The sequence below is a fragment of the Brassica napus genome, chromosome A1 (genome assembly GCF_020379485.1).
Source record: "Brassica napus cultivar Da-Ae chromosome A1, Da-Ae, whole genome shotgun sequence".
Lineage (NCBI taxonomy): Eukaryota > Viridiplantae > Streptophyta > Magnoliopsida > Brassicales > Brassicaceae > Brassica > Brassica napus.
The window spans coordinates 17,850,543-17,867,218 of record NC_063434.1 but is presented as its reverse complement, the minus strand read 5'-3'; the positions used below and the strand labels follow the sequence as shown (position 1 = coordinate 17,867,218).

At 34.1% G+C, this 16,676-nt stretch overlaps 2 protein-coding genes across 3 annotated transcripts; both read right to left on the bottom strand.

Annotated features, from left to right (window-relative positions):
- Positions 1 to 2,662: 2,662 nt before the first annotated feature.
- On the bottom strand, positions 2,663 to 5,671 carry LOC106374728. 2 transcript variants are annotated; one of them, XM_048777167.1, is made up of 4 exons: positions 5,447 to 5,671; positions 5,283 to 5,362; positions 4,977 to 5,220; positions 2,663 to 4,894 (listed from the first exon to the last, which is right to left on the bottom strand). In XM_048777167.1, exons 1-4 carry the CDS (start codon positions 5,508 to 5,510, stop codon positions 4,782 to 4,784), a joined length of 501 nt encoding a protein of 166 aa, XP_048633124.1. In that variant the 5' UTR covers positions 5,511 to 5,671; the 3' UTR covers positions 2,663 to 4,781. The 2 variants fall into 2 exon arrangements, with proteins under 2 accessions (XP_048633124.1, XP_013670143.2); XM_013814689.3 differs by having other exon boundaries at positions 4,598 to 4,894; positions 4,977 to 5,202.
- On the bottom strand, positions 5,612 to 6,750 carry LOC106378215 (GTP-binding protein SAR1B-like). Its single transcript, XM_048777165.1, has 3 exons — positions 6,490 to 6,750; positions 6,266 to 6,397; positions 5,612 to 6,181 (listed from the first exon to the last, which is right to left on the bottom strand). The coding sequence occupies exons 1-3, from the start codon at positions 6,616 to 6,618 to the stop codon at positions 5,867 to 5,869; spliced, it is 576 nt and encodes a 191-aa protein (XP_048633122.1). The 5' UTR covers positions 6,619 to 6,750; the 3' UTR covers positions 5,612 to 5,866.
- Between the last annotated feature and the right edge of the window lie 9,926 nt (positions 6,751 to 16,676).

The following is a 16,676-nucleotide window of genomic DNA, read 5'->3' as shown; positions in this document are numbered from 1 at the left end:
TTGAAGACTTCCTCGAACACTTCACAACAAAGTGTATCTTCTCATGCTTAAATTTTGTTAGAATTTAGGTTTCGGCATAATGATTAATTTAGAAATTTAGGTTTTTCACCTAAAGTGAAATCTTCTAGAAATCTTCAAGGAAGTCTTCCAAGGGAAGTATTCTCATTTATTAGATCTTAAAAATAATTTTTAAATTTTATAAAATATATTTTTATAGGAAAAAAATCCAAATCATATAATTACTGAAATTTGTAAATGCTATAAATTTTGATTTACTAAAATTGAATTGTTGTCAACATAGGTGAATGAATGTAGATTGAGTCATGATACTCTTTGGTTTAAGGATAGATAACATATGTTATAGTATTATTTGTATTTTTAGGGTTAGATTTTGGAATCTTAATTTAATAAAACAATTAAATTTGATTTATATGTGTTTAGTTTTTTGAATGTTAAATACTTTATAAATTGATTTTAAGTTTAATGAATTGTTTTTTTTCTATTTAGTTAGTTATTAGGATAAGAACTGTGCCATGTGCAAGGTGAAATATTTATTAAAGAACTTATATTTTCATATTGTAAAATGTGATGATTTCTGAATACATGTGTTCTTGTTGTCAAATATATTTGGTATTTATGTTTTTCTCAATATAAAATAACTAACTAACTATAAATATTTGGTACACATAGAAAAAGTATAGAAGCTAAAATAAAAAAATTAAAATTTTATATCATTTACACTCCTATTTGTAAATGAAAGTTAAAAAAATCGGTGGAAGCATTAACTTGGTGGAAAAGTTTCTTATTTATTAAAAATATGGTATAAAAATAATTAATTTAAACTTACCAAAAGAGTTTGATTCTAAAATTAATCACGAAAATTTGATTCAGATTTTAGGATTTTTATATCGATAATAATACCGACATTTTACGATTGATTCTCCTTCTCCTTAATTGAAATTAAAAAGAACATTTAAGCGACCCCAATTATAGATAATCCGAAATAAGTAGTTGTTTTCTAATTAAACATATTGTATTGACAAATTTAAGAATTATATATGATCACATTGTTCTTATATCTATACAATTTTTTATTGTTTATATAATCATATATATGTTGGACCGATAAATTTGGATATTTTCTTTTACTAACTTATCAGTAAATAAAATTTATATATTTTTAATTTTGATGTTACACTAATTTCATAATATCAGATTTTTTACTTTCTTTTTGACAACATAAGATGGAAAGTTAAAATATTAAAAAGACAATTACAAATTGGATTAAGCTTATAATTTGAAGTATAGTTTGGTTATGGACCAAATTAAGACAATATAAAAATTTTCACCTCAGTTTGATTATACTTGAGGCCTAAATATAGAATGATGATATTATTATTTGTTTGCAAACGATACTTTGTACATGATGAAAGTTAGGTTAACGTGATACATATCTTTAACTAATATGAAAGGTCATTATTAATATTTTCCTAGACTACGAAAAACAATTAGCCAGGTGCCAAAGCTTTTTTTAATCTTCAATATAAATTTCATAATTTAAGTTCTAAAGAATTGTGTTGCAAGAAAAAATATTTGATATATAAGTTCATTCGGTAATAACAAAAAAAAAACTTAATTTATGTATTATTTTTTATAAAAAAATTTGTAGGCTAGGAATGCCTGAGAACCGAACAATATTTTTTTTTAATTAACAAAACAATTTTGAATAGTTGCGTCTCTTCGCTATTTTTTTTATATCAAAGTGTCTCTTTTCCATTAATAAAAAAACACTTTAAAAAATCTTTCTTTTACGATGTATAGCCAAATCATGCAATACTTAATATATAGCAAACTTTGATTTAAATTGTTGTCCAAATAATACGAATTAAAAGTATATGTTACACTTTAAAAAAGTTATTATGTTGAATCACAATATAAATCAACTTTGAGCCATTTAAAGAAAGTTTCATTTAATGAGATCGTCGAGTATTAATTTAATGAAATCGCCGAGTATTAATTTTATCATATCATCTAATCTATTAAAACTGAAGTACATTTGGTATTTAACCCAAATTTATCCTAAATAATTACAAGTCTATGCCATTGCATTTAAAACAAATGATTAATCTAAATACAACAATTATCTTCCCTGTGGATTTTGTTATAATAAAACGTGATGGGAAATTGCCACAAATACCACATTCATAGTACCACTTTTCATGTTTACACTAACCACTTTTACCCTCACTTTTAATGAAGGGTAAAATACAATTATACCATTAGGGTTAACTAATATAGACTTAGGTTTTAGAGTTGAGGGGTGGGTTAGGGTTTTTGGAATGTGAAATTTATGATTTTAATAAATATATAAATAATTAAAAATATGTAAAAAAAAATTAAAAACAATTTCAAACATAATTTTCATTTTTCAAAAAGAAATTAAAAAAAATAAAATAAAAAAATTCGAAAAAAAATTCAAAAAAGTCTTTTATATAAAAGTTCGAATTTGAAAAAGTATAATTCGGAAACATAAAAAAAATTTACATTTTTTTTTATTTTTCTTATTTTTCTTATTTTTTTATTTTTTTTATGTTTTTTATTTTTTATTAAAATAATGATTTATTATATATATATAAATAACAAAGGCATAAGAGTCTTTTGCCACTTAGACCATCTCCAATGTATTTCTCTATTTTTACCTCTAAAATAAAGGAACTCTATAATAGAGGTGGGTTTTACTCCAATGTATTTCTCTAAAATAGAGATCTCTACATATAGAGCAAAATATAGATGAATGCTATTTCTTCCTCTATAAATAGAGGAGAAAATAGCAATCTCTATTTTAGAGGCAAAAATAGAGATGGGTTGGAGTGATTTTGTCTCTAAATGCTATTATAGAGGTAGAAATAGAGGTGGGTTGGAGATTCTCTAAAGTAAAGAAAGTATTTTTGAAAATGTCTCAATGGTGGTAAAAATGAAAGTGGTACCATGAAAGTGGTAAACATGTAATTTTCCCAAACGTGATCCACTCCAAATTTAACTTTCTTAATTATCTTCCCTACAATCAAGCATAATTAATTTGAAATCCAAACGTGATTCTCCTTAAATCCATAGATTACGATTTTAAAATTTTGCTATTTATTATTCTAAAAAAAAATTAATATTACATTTTTGTTGTCCAAAAATATGTACTCCATTTATAATATAATATATATATATATATATATGTAATTAATAATTTCAACATTTTAAATATGTGGTATTAGTACAATATAAAATTAATAATGAAACTAATAAAACAAAATAATTAATAGATGAATGTATTACTAATCATTTATTTGTGTTAAAAAATTCACTCAACACAGTAATAATCCAACAAAAATCTAATAACGTTTGCCACAGTTTATACAAACAGTAATTACCAATGGTTTATAATGATTTTACAAGTTAAAACAAACATCCGCACGGACGTGCATGTCAAGCTCTAGTATACATTTATGTTTGGATTAATATAAGTTTTACCAGCAATTAAATTTTGGACTTGATATTTTTCAATTGATTCTTATGCCGCCACATAAACCTGATTGCCATCATAATTAAGTGATATCTTTTTTTTAACGCTGATTTATTAAGACATTACATTTTATGAGAAAGATTACATAGACGATTCGACAACCGACAATACTACCTGCCTTATGAAGATCTACGCCTAACTGCATCATCTGAGCTGTTCTATGAAGATCCATCTCTGACCAGATCTACTTGCACTATGTTGAAGATTCCTTGCAAACTTTTCTTCTGTAGTCTGCATTAATAAATTGCTCTTTCTGGGACTTGAAACCTGGATTTCTTGTAATCTGCAAGAAATTGCATAGTTTGGAGTTCGAACCTCAAACCTAGGTGTAGAAGCCTTTTAACCTTAACCAATAGGCTACAGTGCTTCCACAAATTAAATGATATCTAAACAAGACTTTTTTTTTAATTAATACAAACTTAAGATTACAATTTTTTAAATGTTTGATTTTAATGTTTAGAAAACTTTCAAAGTTTTTTATTTTCAGCTGAAATTTTAGTAGAATTTAGGTTTCTGCATAATCATTAGTGTATAAATTTATTTTCGCCTATCAGAATGTTTGAATTTGAGTTCACCGTCTCCTCGTCTCGACTCTTCAAAATCTTATTCATCAAATGAGAGCTGATCCCGAACCTTCTTGAATTGGATGTTCGAATCTTGAACCAAAGCTCTCAATTGCATGTTCGTCTGGTGTTGAGCTATGGTATGGCTCTGGAGATATTCTAGACATTCTGCAACGTCAGTGGCTGATTCTGATGAAAACCACCAGCTGATTGCGATCCTTTTTGCATGTCGACTTTGTCTTCTCTTCTCGTATAAGCCCTCATGGCATATTAGTTTCAAGCCTCTTATTTGAAATATGAATTTTGAAGATAACTTGAAAAGAGTGTGTTTTGTTAGAGGATGAAATGTGATGTATATGGCCTTTGGTGTGTAAAGTGAGCAAATATTTGTGCAGGTCTCTCACATGGTTAACCCGATGAAGTTGAAAACACAAAAGTGACATTCAACGCTAACCTCAGCTCAGACATTTAACAAGCCATAAAACAAATGAGAAAAGTGTAAATCTTTGCCGCAGACTCTAAAATCAAAAAGGTAACAATGAATCCATGTTTTTCCTATGTAGACAAACAATGATAGTCCAATGAGATGGAGGATCATATACATACAAGCTCTTGTATAGTCTAATGAATAACAAAAGTATGCTTTACAGGATCAACGGTGCCAAACCGAGAACTAGTCCAATGAAAAAACCAGGCAGCTTCTTCTCGGCTTTGCCAAAAAAGAGTCCTTGAGCATAGTTTCCCACATTGAAGTTTCCTGTATATCAAAGTAGAGAACAAGTTGATGTCACTGGGTTGTGTAAGGATGAAAAGTTGAAAGGGTGCATCATTGTGAAAACCTCTAGTGAAAGAGTTGCTGCAGCCACCACGAAGAGTGTTCCTGATATCTCTCGGTGTAGCACGATTGTAGAACACAAAATCAGACATGACGTTGTTAATGCATTCAAGCACGAGTTCCGTCTCTGCGGCACAAGGGCCGTTGCAGAACCTGTCTGTTTCCTCTGGTGGAACCTTGAATTCACCTCCTTGGTTTAGTCTGAACGCCTCATTGCACCCTCTATAGAGCTGCAAATATGGAGACAACTAATAATTCTTGTCAAATAAAGTTGCCTCTTCTTTATGGTGGTCTTATCGATCATACTTACGAGGTTATTGTTGAAACAGAACGCTGCTCTCTGAACCAAAATCCCTGCGCCCCCAATGACACCGCCACCTTGCGCACAAACTGCATCAACAATCACAAAACAATGAAAATCTTAAAATAAACTTGATAAGTGAACAAAATGAATTTAAGACTAATATGATGCACCTGAATGTCTCTGAGTAAGAAAGAGCAACACTGCATAGCTTAACCAAAGTCTTATTGTATCCATGGCGAATATAGAGAGATTTTGATAGTTTGGGGCGGTCTTGTTTAGGTTGATTAGTGCACACAATATATAAAGTGAAAGTACATACAAAAAGGTTGGTGGTCTAACATGGGAATAATGCTTCAATAAAAACGCAAGCTGTTGACAAAAATGTGGACGGAGACACTGAACAAGTTTGGAAATGCAAGTCACCAAACTTATATTAAAAACAAGAAAACTACAAAAACCCCCAAAAAGGAGAAAGAGTGTTATGACATCATCATAGACGAATCTTTTATCTCAAGAAAAGACAGATGTTCATCATGGGTTTGGTTTGATTATATGAGAAAGACAAGGCATGATGGTGAAGGTGATGTCTTTTAGTTGATGTACTGAGAGAGCCATTTGAATCCCTCGCCGTAGCCCATTTTGCGGACAATGCTGCACATGAAGACTTCGAGGGGGCGAACACCAGCTGTCGTCACTTTGCCCTTACCGGTGGTGAAGTTGGTGAGACCCAAGTGATACCTAAGCTCGTCTTCGGAGGCTGCATAAGGGATATCAATCTTGTTTCCGAGAATCAGAAACGGGACAGTTGCAAGGGCTTCATCCGAGAGAAGAGCGTCTAGCTCTCTTTTTGACTCTGAAAATCTCTCCTTGTCATAAGCATCCACGAGGTAGACAACTGCATCAACCTTTAGACCGAACAAAAAAAGAGTTTATATTAGCATATAAAAAAAGAGGAGCAATCTGACGACAATACAATCTTTCAAAGCAACCTTGGCATAGTAATCTTTCCAAACTCTTCGAGCAATCTGATGGCCACCTAAATCAAAAGCCTTGAACTTGATTTTGCCAATGCTAAGTTCCTCAGAGGTTGGATGTTGTGTCGGCTGGTGCTGAACTAATCTCTGTCATTACCAAATCACATATCACCAAATCTCAGATTCAATCTTCCAGAAAAAAAAAGAAAAAAAGGAATGGAATAATAGAAAAGACAAACCTCGTCTTTGAGCATGTGAAGTAGCGTGGTTTTTCCAGCATTGTCGAGGCCGAGAAACAAGATCTTCGCCTCTTTCTGCCATAACCCTAACGATGCTAAGATTCCGTAGAACCAATCGAACAAAAACATTGTCTCCTTCTCCTTCCTCCTAGCTGATCTTCGCCTCTTTCGTATAGATTCCTCCTAAATATGACCCAAAAAAATAAGAAAATTCGGAAACAGATCTCTTGAGCCGGTGATCGAACTGGCATGATGACATGGCATGTTTTGAGTGGATGCCTATATATATATATATATATTTTTACATCAATCTGCTGTTCTATAACCAAATTTAATGTAGTCCGGAAACCGAACAACCGATGCAGTACATGTCCTTATAAAAAGATCTTGCTATCTTAACTACAGAATCAGACGATATATTAATATATACAATCGAGAAATCAATGACTCTTCAGTTTCATCAGCTCCTTTAACTCCGTGAAAAAGTTAGGCCATGCTCATGGTTCTTGAATCATTAATAGATCTTTGCAATTGATACTAAAAGTCTGACACGTCGATAGCTAGAGCATGCACTCCATCGTCCATGAGAGGACCTCGAGCTCCGAGAGAAGGAGTGAGATTCTTCGCCGCTGGTTTCGTGTTCCCAATAGCTGTGTTATTTCCATAGAATTCATCCATGTCCATTCATAACCACTGAAGAGTGCATCATGTATCCATGATCCATCTATCATACATCTCTCAGTATTTGCTACATGTTCAGGATTTTGTATAACTTCTAGCTCTTTTTGTTTGTCATTTGCGTCAAACCAAGCATGGTATTCTGGCTCAGCATGTCTGACAGTTTCCAATGGGTCTCTGTCTATCTCTCTAAATAATTAATTTTTTCTCGGTTTCCAAATGTACCACATAATCCAAGGGTATTAGTCTTATTCAATTCAGGGTCTTCTATATCGTTCTTTTGCCAAAAAAAAAATCTATGTTTGTATAGTGGCTTGCACTGGGGAACCTCTCTAGTGGAGTTGGTGTTGATGCATGTGCCTATGTCTGTAGAGCTGGAGACATTCAAAGATAGCATGGTTTATAGTTTTCGTCCTCTGCTCCACATCAAGGGCAATGGTTGTCGCATCGTGGATCACATATGACAATGTGTTAGGTTGCTTTTCACTGCTAATTGTCCAAAAATTGTTTGCCAAATAAAGTGTTTTAGCTTTGGTGAAGCTTATAGTTACCAAGCAAAAGCTTGGAGTTTAGTAATACTCGGCTTCACCTGAGAGTCGACCATCTCCCTGTTGAGAACGTTTCTGTCCACCAAGTATCATAACGTAACAGTGTACATGTCATTCTTAATATAGCTCCAACAATACCCATCCCGATGATATCCTTGGCTTATGGCCAAAGATTGAATAAATGGGATATCTTCGGGACTGACATAGTTTTCAAGCATCTCTGAGTCTCATCTTTTGGGGTTCCCTATCATTAAATCTCGTATTGATATCATTGGGTGGATCAACGGTGCTATTAGTCTAGCTGGTCTTGCTGGTATAGTTGGTTACCAAAGGTCTTCCCAAACTCTAATCTCATTCCTACAGTGTACCTTTTGTTTGATTCCCAACAATATTAATGGTTTTGATGCCATTATACTCGTCCATATGAGGGCCTACCTGCTTTGTTTAGTGCAAGGACGTACTATATCTGAAGTATTTTCCTCTTAAGACTCTAGCCACTAAGGAATCTGGGAATTGTACTAATCGCCATAATTGTTTGTCTAGTAAGGAAATATTGAATTCATGGATCATCTTGAATCCTATCCCTCCCTCTTCTCTTGATTTGCATAGTTTTCCCCATTTTACCCAATCTATTTCTATTTTAGGTAGATTTGAACTCCACTACATATGTGCAATGGCACTAGCTAAATTTTCACATGTCTTTAGCGATAGTTGCACAATCGATATTACGTAAGTAGGTAGAGCCAATAGGATAGACTTTGTCAGCACTTCCTTTTCTCCCTTTGTTAGCTATCGACATGTCCATCCATTAACCTGATTTTGCAACCTTTCCTTCAGGAAAACAAACAACTTCATTTTTGATCCACTAATGTCTTCAGGGATACCAAGATAAAGTCTCCATTTCCCCCTCATTTGTTATTCCCGTTGATGTTTTGACAGCCTTCTTCACATTTCCAAGTATCTTCTTTTACTAAAGAGTAAGGATGATTTCTCATAGTTAATGCATTGTCTAGAAGCTTTCCGATAAGTCTTAAGAACTATCATGATTTCATCACATTCACGAGGTTCCGCATTACATAAGAACAAGCTATCATCAGCGAAGAGAAGGTGTGATACCAGAGGGCTAGCGCGTGAAACGCGCATCCCCGTTATCTTACATTGATTCTCTGCGTGATTGAAAAGGCTAACAAGTGCTTCCGTACATAAGATAAATATGAACGGAGACAAAGGATCTCTTTGACGCAATCTCCTTTGTGGGGCTATGTTTCCTCTATATTGGCCGTTGAACATGACATGATAATTCACCGGCGTGTCGCACCGTATTATCCATTCAATCCATAAGGTTGAAAATCACATTTTAGTCATTACCGCACTGATAAAGTCCCATTGTAGCCGATCATAGGCTTTACTCTTGTATGTATTTATTGTAATCCTCATATTTCTCTAAAGTCAATCCATAAATTTAATTACGCGAAGAATTATATATTCAAAAATAAATACTGTACATAAACCGTAAAGAAAAACCTACATAATAAACAATTGGGATTTAGTTAAAGAAAACTAGTAAAACACTCGACGAGTAAGGAGTTAACTTAATATTTTTATTTAATTTAATAACTTAATTTTAAATAAAAACTAACATTAACATCTAAATTTATTAGTGTTCTGCTATATATTAAATAAGAAGTTATTTAAGTGATTCTTTTAGGTGTCAATCACACCGAGAGTTTAAGAATTTTTTTTTATAATTTGTGTTTTAGGGATTTTCAATTTTTATCTATTTTAATGAGTAAAAAGATCAGTTCAAGAACCAATTTGTATCAGTATCCAAACGATCCAAATAGATTGCATATAATCTTAAATAATTCATAACAATTATTACATGATTTATATAAAGTATATATAATTCTTCATAAATTCATTTTAGCAATCAAGTAATTATAAACTATATAAAATATTTTGAAAAATGATTTATAGAATTGATATAGTAGTTTTATATTCCTATATAATTGATATGTTATTCATGTTTTGTATTATTTTTTTGTATATGAATATGTTGAGAATAGAGATGATGTAAACTGAAAAGATTTTGTGTGATAATTTATTGTTGTAACTTTTAAACTTATTAAAGAAATAAAACTTTAGCTAGAAATTATTTAAAAATCGAAGATTTCAATATTATATATCTTCGAAACTTAAGTAATTTGAATCATGAATGTTATATATAACTAATTTTAGTGCAATTATAAATAAAAAATATTCAAAATAGTCATATTTTTCTTTTTCAAAGTCAATAAAATAATTAAATTGAATAAATATATAAAATATATTATTAGAAAATAATTTAACAAAAAAAATCATATTAATTTTTGTTTTAAAAAATATTTTCATTATTTATAATAAATATATTTTTACAAAACATTCAATTTTGCGAAATTGAGGGTATCCATCTCACTACAAGAAAACATATTTTTTACGAGGGCAATATTCGTTGTAAATTTGTCGTAGACGGGGTGTTACGACGAATTAACCTCGAAAGACGTTTCGTCGTAAAACGTCCGTCGTAACGGAGGTTTCGTCGTAAACGACTTGTTACGTTTACGACGAAATATATTCCTCGTAAAGCGCAGGGCATCGTTTCGTCGTAAACGAGACGTACGATTTCGTAGTAAACTACACGTAACGGTTTCGATGTAAAGCAGACGTAAATACTTTCGTTGTAAAGAACACGTAAACGTCTTGATGTAAAACCCTCGTAAATCTTTCGACGTTAATCACTCGTAAACATTTACGTGGAGTTTACATCGATTCTTATTAATATATAATAAATTTGAATATATTTTTTAACCTCAAATATAAATTTGAATTTATTTAAAATTCAGAATTTAAAATAATATTAATTTTAAAACAAAATATGAAAATGAAAAACATATTTTAAAAAAGCATTTAAAAGTCATACAATAATATTTAAATTCATAATACAAACCGAAATATAAAAAAAAACTACATATCATCGAAGTAGTCGGTGGGGTTGCTCGGCTGTTGACGGGTTGGATCGGACTCTTGGGGATCTCGTACTGGCAACCCAAGAGCGGCTCGTCTCTCACTCAACATTCTCTGCATAACCGGGTTTCCCACGGCCATCACGTCTAGCAAATCCTCAAGAGAGTCTAAACGAACCTGCTGGCTATCCATTCGAGCTTTCATCTGAGAAGTCTCTTCATCCCGTCTCGAAGTGTATGACGAAGTTGCCCTTGCAACTTCGTTAACAGAGCCTATACCGACTATCCGTCCCTTCTTTTTAGGAGCCACCTATAAAATTAAAACATATATTTAATATAGTTAATTATGTTAAAATATTAAAAATAATGTAAACAAAAATTTTAAGTTGTACCTCTTCGAAGATTCTGTCGGCATCTTCGGTGGACAATGTGACAGGTAATCCATCGGAAGACTCTTGGGTTAGTTGCGTCTCCCGTTCTTCAATCCGAGAAGCCACTGCTTGGAAGAGTTTCTCAGATGCAGGATCCACAAAAACTCCGTCGGATGTGGCGTGAGTCATCTTGAATAGGTTAGACAGAGATGGTAAGACTCCCGTCTTCTCGAACTACAAAAAAAAAAATTAAATTAAATATTAAAAATTAAATTAATTGAAAATTTTAAAATAAATATTTAAAACAAAACTTACAGCTTCTAGACGGATTCCTGCATGAGGTTTTTATCCGGTTCTGTGAAGCATGGGCAAATGACCATCTTTATCTTTCGTTCTTCGAGAAGCCGAGCACGAATTGGCCGTTTTGATCGAAGAGGGGTGCTCCCAATAGGCGATGAGGCCATCCCACACATCCTTCGTGAGCTCAGTGGGCTTTCCCTCATACCCGTAGATCTCCCACTTGTCCTTCCAATCGGAACTGTGTTGCAGAGGCGTATCTTTGCCTTTGCAACGAATTCCGCCTTCACCCTCTCGGTGATTCCCAAAGACCAATGCCACTTTTGCTGAAACACAAAAATTTTGAAGAAATTATAATTAATAATAAATATTTAAAAAATATATATATATTTAAAAGTGAAAATAAGTGTGGGCACTATATTTATCCTCTTCACATGACCACCATACTTCTTTCGTTTTACCACCAAACCGTCCAATTTCGCAGAAAATGTCAGGAACACCATCAATTGGATATGATGTCGGTACTCCACCATCATCATATCTTCTAGGAACTCTTTTTCTCGTACGAACAGTTAGCAAAGTAATATGATGTGAAGTTAGATGTTTCGGCTGTCAAACTCCCCGCAACTATTGAACCTTCTACCTTTGCAAGATTTCCTGCTTTCCCCTTCAAATGTTTCATCTGTCGCTCATATGGATACATTCATCCGTTGTGAATAGGTCCATGAAGCAATGCTTCATACGGTAGGTGGACAACTAGATGCTCCATGACGTCAAAAAATGAAGGAGGAAATATCTTCTCCAGGTTGCACAATATGATCGGAATGTTCTGATGAAGTTGTTCGATGACTTCTTCCTTGAACGTACGTGTGCTAAGATCTCTGAAAAATGCTCTGATGGTTGTATATTGCAGAAGTAATCAAATTAATAACATTTCATAACATATGTATATATATTATAAATTTATAATTACCTGCAAGTGCTTCATGGACATTTCTGGAAGGAGCTCGGCAAAAGCAAATGGAAGCAGTCGTTGCATAAACACATGACAATCATGACTCTTCAGTCCGGAGAACTTTTGACCTCGTTCAACACATCTTGACAGATTTGAAACATAACCATCAGGAAACTTAACTTCTGATGCAATCCAGTCAAACAAGGCTGTTTTGGCTTTTGATGACAACCGGAAGATGGGAACATGAACGTTTTCATTGCTCTTGATATGTAACTCACTTCTTGAGCAAATATCAGGTAAGTCCATCCTTGACTTTTTGTTATCTTTTGTCTTCCCAGGGAAGTTAAGTAATGTATTCATGATGTTCTCAAAAAGTTCTTCTCAATATGCATAACATCCAGATTGTGGCGTAAGAGAAAATCCTTCCAATAGGGTAGCTCCCAAAATATACTCTTCTTATACTAATTGTGAGAGACACCATATCCATCATGCATATTTCCATGAACATGCCAATTTCCTCCAACCTTAACTGTTTCCTGAGCTCCGTAATAATCAATGTCCGCTTGGATCTGCTGGCCGGTGAGATATGGAGGAGGACTGTCTCTGACAATTTTTTTGTGCCGAAACAATGTCTTATTTCTTCTGTACGGATGGGCAAGTGGAAGAAAGCGACGATGACAATCAAACCAACAACTCTTCCTACCATTCTTCAGTTGAAAAGCATCCGTCGATCCAAGACAATATGGACAAGATAATCTTCCATGTGTTGTCCAGCCAGACAACATCCCATAAGCAGGGAAATCACTTATCGTCCACAGCAGAACTGCTCGCATCGTAAAATTTTTTTTCAAGGAACAATCGTACGTCCTCACCCCTTCTGACCACGATTGCTTTAGCTCTTCTATCAACGGTTGAAGAAAAACATCAAGAGACCGTTTTGGATGCTTCGGCCCAGGGATTAATATGGTCAAAAATAAAAATTATTTTTCCATGCACATATCCGGCGGTAAATTGTACGGCGTAAGAATGACTGGTCACAAAGAATATTGTCTACTAGACATTCCAAATGGACTAAATCCATCGGTGCATAACCCAAGATAGACATTCCAAATATTTGTAGTAAAATCTGCGTGCACCTTATTGAAATGTTTCCACGCTCTTGCGTCTCATGGATGTGCAACCTCACCATATCTCTGGACATGTTCAGCATGCCACCTCATCGACGCAGCAGTCCTCTCAGATTGATATAATCTTTTCAATCTGTCTGTAATTGGTAGGTACCATCCTTTGGTACGGTACCCTATTCCTCCCACGGCTTTGCTGTTTGAATCGTGGTTTTTTGCAGAATCGACACTCTTCTAACTTGTCATCTTCCTTCCAGTAGATCATGCAGTTGTCGATGCAAACATCAATCATCTCCGAAGGTAATCCAAGACTATAAACTAATTTCTGAATCTCATAATAAGATTCAGCAGACACGTTGTCTTCTGGCAAATACTCTTTAAACAACTCCGCCCATGCATCCATGCAATTCTCAGGTAAATTATGATCCATTTTAATATTCATCATCCTAGTTGCTAAAGACAATTTAGAGAGACCTTCTCTACAACCAGTGTAGATTGATTGATTTGCAGCATCTAGCATTTCATAATACCTTTTTGCATCCAAATTAAGTTCTTCTACATTTCCAATTCCATCAGCTATTGTTGTAGTTGTTTCTAAAAATGCATCACTAATCATATCTTGAACCCTATCATGATCTACCATCTGCTGCTCTTGATGATAATTATATTCATTATGAACATGATTCGGTTCTTCATTATGATGAGCATCCTCAAAATTATTATTACTACTACTAGCTTCATTTCCCCCATAACCCTCTCCATGTTGATACCAAATGTAGTATTGTGGTGTAAATCCTCGGTTTACTAAATGATTCCATACAGTTTCACTACGTGCAAATTTTGAATTTTTGCATTTTCGACAGGGGCAGAACATCTTACCGCTTTCCTGCGTGATCGGTGTACAACCCGCCTGGTGTATGAATGCCCGTTCAGAAATGCGTTCGTCACCCTCTTGTCAGAATTTTTTTGTGCCGAAACAATGTCTTATTTCTTCTGTACGGATGGGCAAGTGGAAGAAAGCGACGATGACAATCAAACCAACAACTCTTCCTACCATTCTTCAGTTGAAAAGCATCCGTCGATCCAAGACAATATGGACAAGATAATCTTCCATGTGTTGTCCAGCCAGACAACATCCCATAAGCAGGGAAATCACTTATCGTCCACAGCAGAACTGCTCGCATCGTAAAATTTTTTTTCAAGGAACAATCGTACGTCCTCACCCCTTCTGACCACGATTGCTTTAGCTCTTCTATCAACGGTTGAAGAAAAACATCAAGAGACCGTTTTGGATGCTTCGGCCCAGGGATTAATATGGTCAAAAATAAAAATTATTTTTCCATGCACATATCCGGCGGTAAATTGTACGGCGTAAGAATGACTGGTCACAAAGAATATTGTCTACTAGACATTCCAAATGGACTAAATCCATCGGTGCATAACCCAAGATAGACATTCCAAATATTTGTAGTAAAATCTGCGTGCACCTTATTGAAATGTTTCCACGCTCTTGCGTCTCATGGATGTGCAACCTCACCATATCTCTGGACATGTTCAGCATGCCACCTCATCGACGCAGCAGTCCTCTCAGATTGATATAATCTTTTCAATCTGTCTGTAATTGGTAGGTACCATCCTTTGGTACGGTACCCTATTCCTCCCACGGCTTTGCTGTTTGAATCGTGGTTTTTTGCAGAATCGACACTCTTCTAACTTGTCATCTTCCTTCCAGTAGATCATGCAGTTGTCGATGCAAACATCAATCATCTCCGAAGGTAATCCAAGACTATAAACCAATTTCTGAATCTCATAATAAGATTCAGCAGACACGTTGTCTTCTGGCAAATACTCTTTAAACAACTCCGCCCATGCATCCATGCAATTCTCAGGTAAATTATGATCCATTTTAATATTCATCATCCTAGTTGCTAAAGACAATTTAGAGAGACCTTCTCTACAACCAGTGTAGATTGATTGATTTGCAGCATCTAGCATTTCATAATACCTTTTTGCATCCAAATTAAGTTCTTCTACATTTCCAATTCCATCAGCTATTGTTGTAGTTGTTTCTAAAAATGCATCACTAATCATATCTTGAACCCTATCATGATCTACCATCTGCTGCTCTTGATGATAATTATATTCATTATGAACATGATTCGGTTCTTCATTATGATGAGCATCCTCAAAATTATTATTACTACTACTAGCTTCATTTCCCCCATAACCCTCTCCATGTTGATACCAAATGTAGTATTGTGGTGTAAATCCTCGGTTTACTAAATGATTCCATACAGTTTCACTACGTGCAAATTTTGAATTTTTGCATTTTCGACAGGGGCAGAACATCTTACCGCTTTCCTGCGTGATCGGTGTACAACCCGCCTGGTGTATGAATGCCCGTTCAGAAATGCGTTCGTCACCCTCTTGTCAGAATCTTTGTGTAAATACATCCAACTCCATAACTCGTAAATACTACCGCCACCAGCCATTTTTTGAAAAAAAAATTTTGCTGATTTTTTTTTCCACTTGTGTGTTGTGAGGAAGAGAGTTGTGGGAAATAATATATATATAGAGAAATTTTCGAGTTGGGTAGTTGAAATATAACAACGATTTTACAAGGAATGTTTTACATAGATTTTACATGGTTTTAACATAATATTTACAATGACTTTACAACAAATTTAGGTAAGTTAAAGCACATTGAATACACGTTTTCACCTAAATATAACGGTAACATGATTCGTTGTAATGTCGATGTAACGTTTACGACTATTTTCGCTTTCCACGTACTTTCGTCGTAAAGTTCCATGGAGTTTACGACGAATTTTGGTCTCGTTGTAATTGCGTTGTAAACATCTTGCAAATTTACGAAGAAATATTTTCGTCATAAATTTTTGTTGTTACTGAAACGTTTTTTTGTAGTGTCTAGTTGTAATAATTTAATTAATATAGCAATCAAATATAAACCCCGTTTCAGAATTTATTTCACGGCTTAACATGCCCAGTTAGAATTGAGTCGACCATGGCTTCTGATATACACCCCTCGAGTGACAGTGCGTACTGCTTTCTACCAATATATTTTGAGTTTTTGATCTAAGCTCCCCTCACATCAGCAAATATTTTTCAAAATTGGTTTTTGAATGGAAAATAGCCTCAAGATTGGGCCTTACGATAATCAAACAAACACGCGACATGCCAGAAAATATCTT

Excerpts from the sequence above, each read along its gene's own strand:
- LOC106374728 (XM_048777167.1), bottom strand. The coding sequence starts at position 5,510 with ATGGATACAATAAGACTTTGGTTAAGCTATGCAGTGTTGCTCTTTCTT. Across the intron at positions 5,363-5,446 it reads TCTTACTCAGAGACATTCAG|TTTGTGCGCAAGGTGGCGGT; the intron begins GTGCATCATATT and ends TTGTTGATGCAG. Across the intron at positions 4,895-4,976 it reads CAGCAACTCTTTCACTAGAG|GAAACTTCAATGTGGGAAAC; the intron begins GTTTTCACAATG and ends TTTGATATACAG.
- LOC106378215 (XM_048777165.1), bottom strand. The coding sequence starts at position 6,618 with ATGTTTTTGTTCGATTGGTTCTACGGAATCTTAGCATCGTTAGGGTTA. Across the intron at positions 6,398-6,489 it reads TTCACATGCTCAAAGACGAG|AGATTAGTTCAGCACCAGCC; the intron begins GTTTGTCTTTTC and ends TGGTAATGACAG. Across the intron at positions 6,182-6,265 it reads GGAAAGATTACTATGCCAAG|GTTGATGCAGTTGTCTACCT; the intron begins GTTGCTTTGAAA and ends TTCGGTCTAAAG.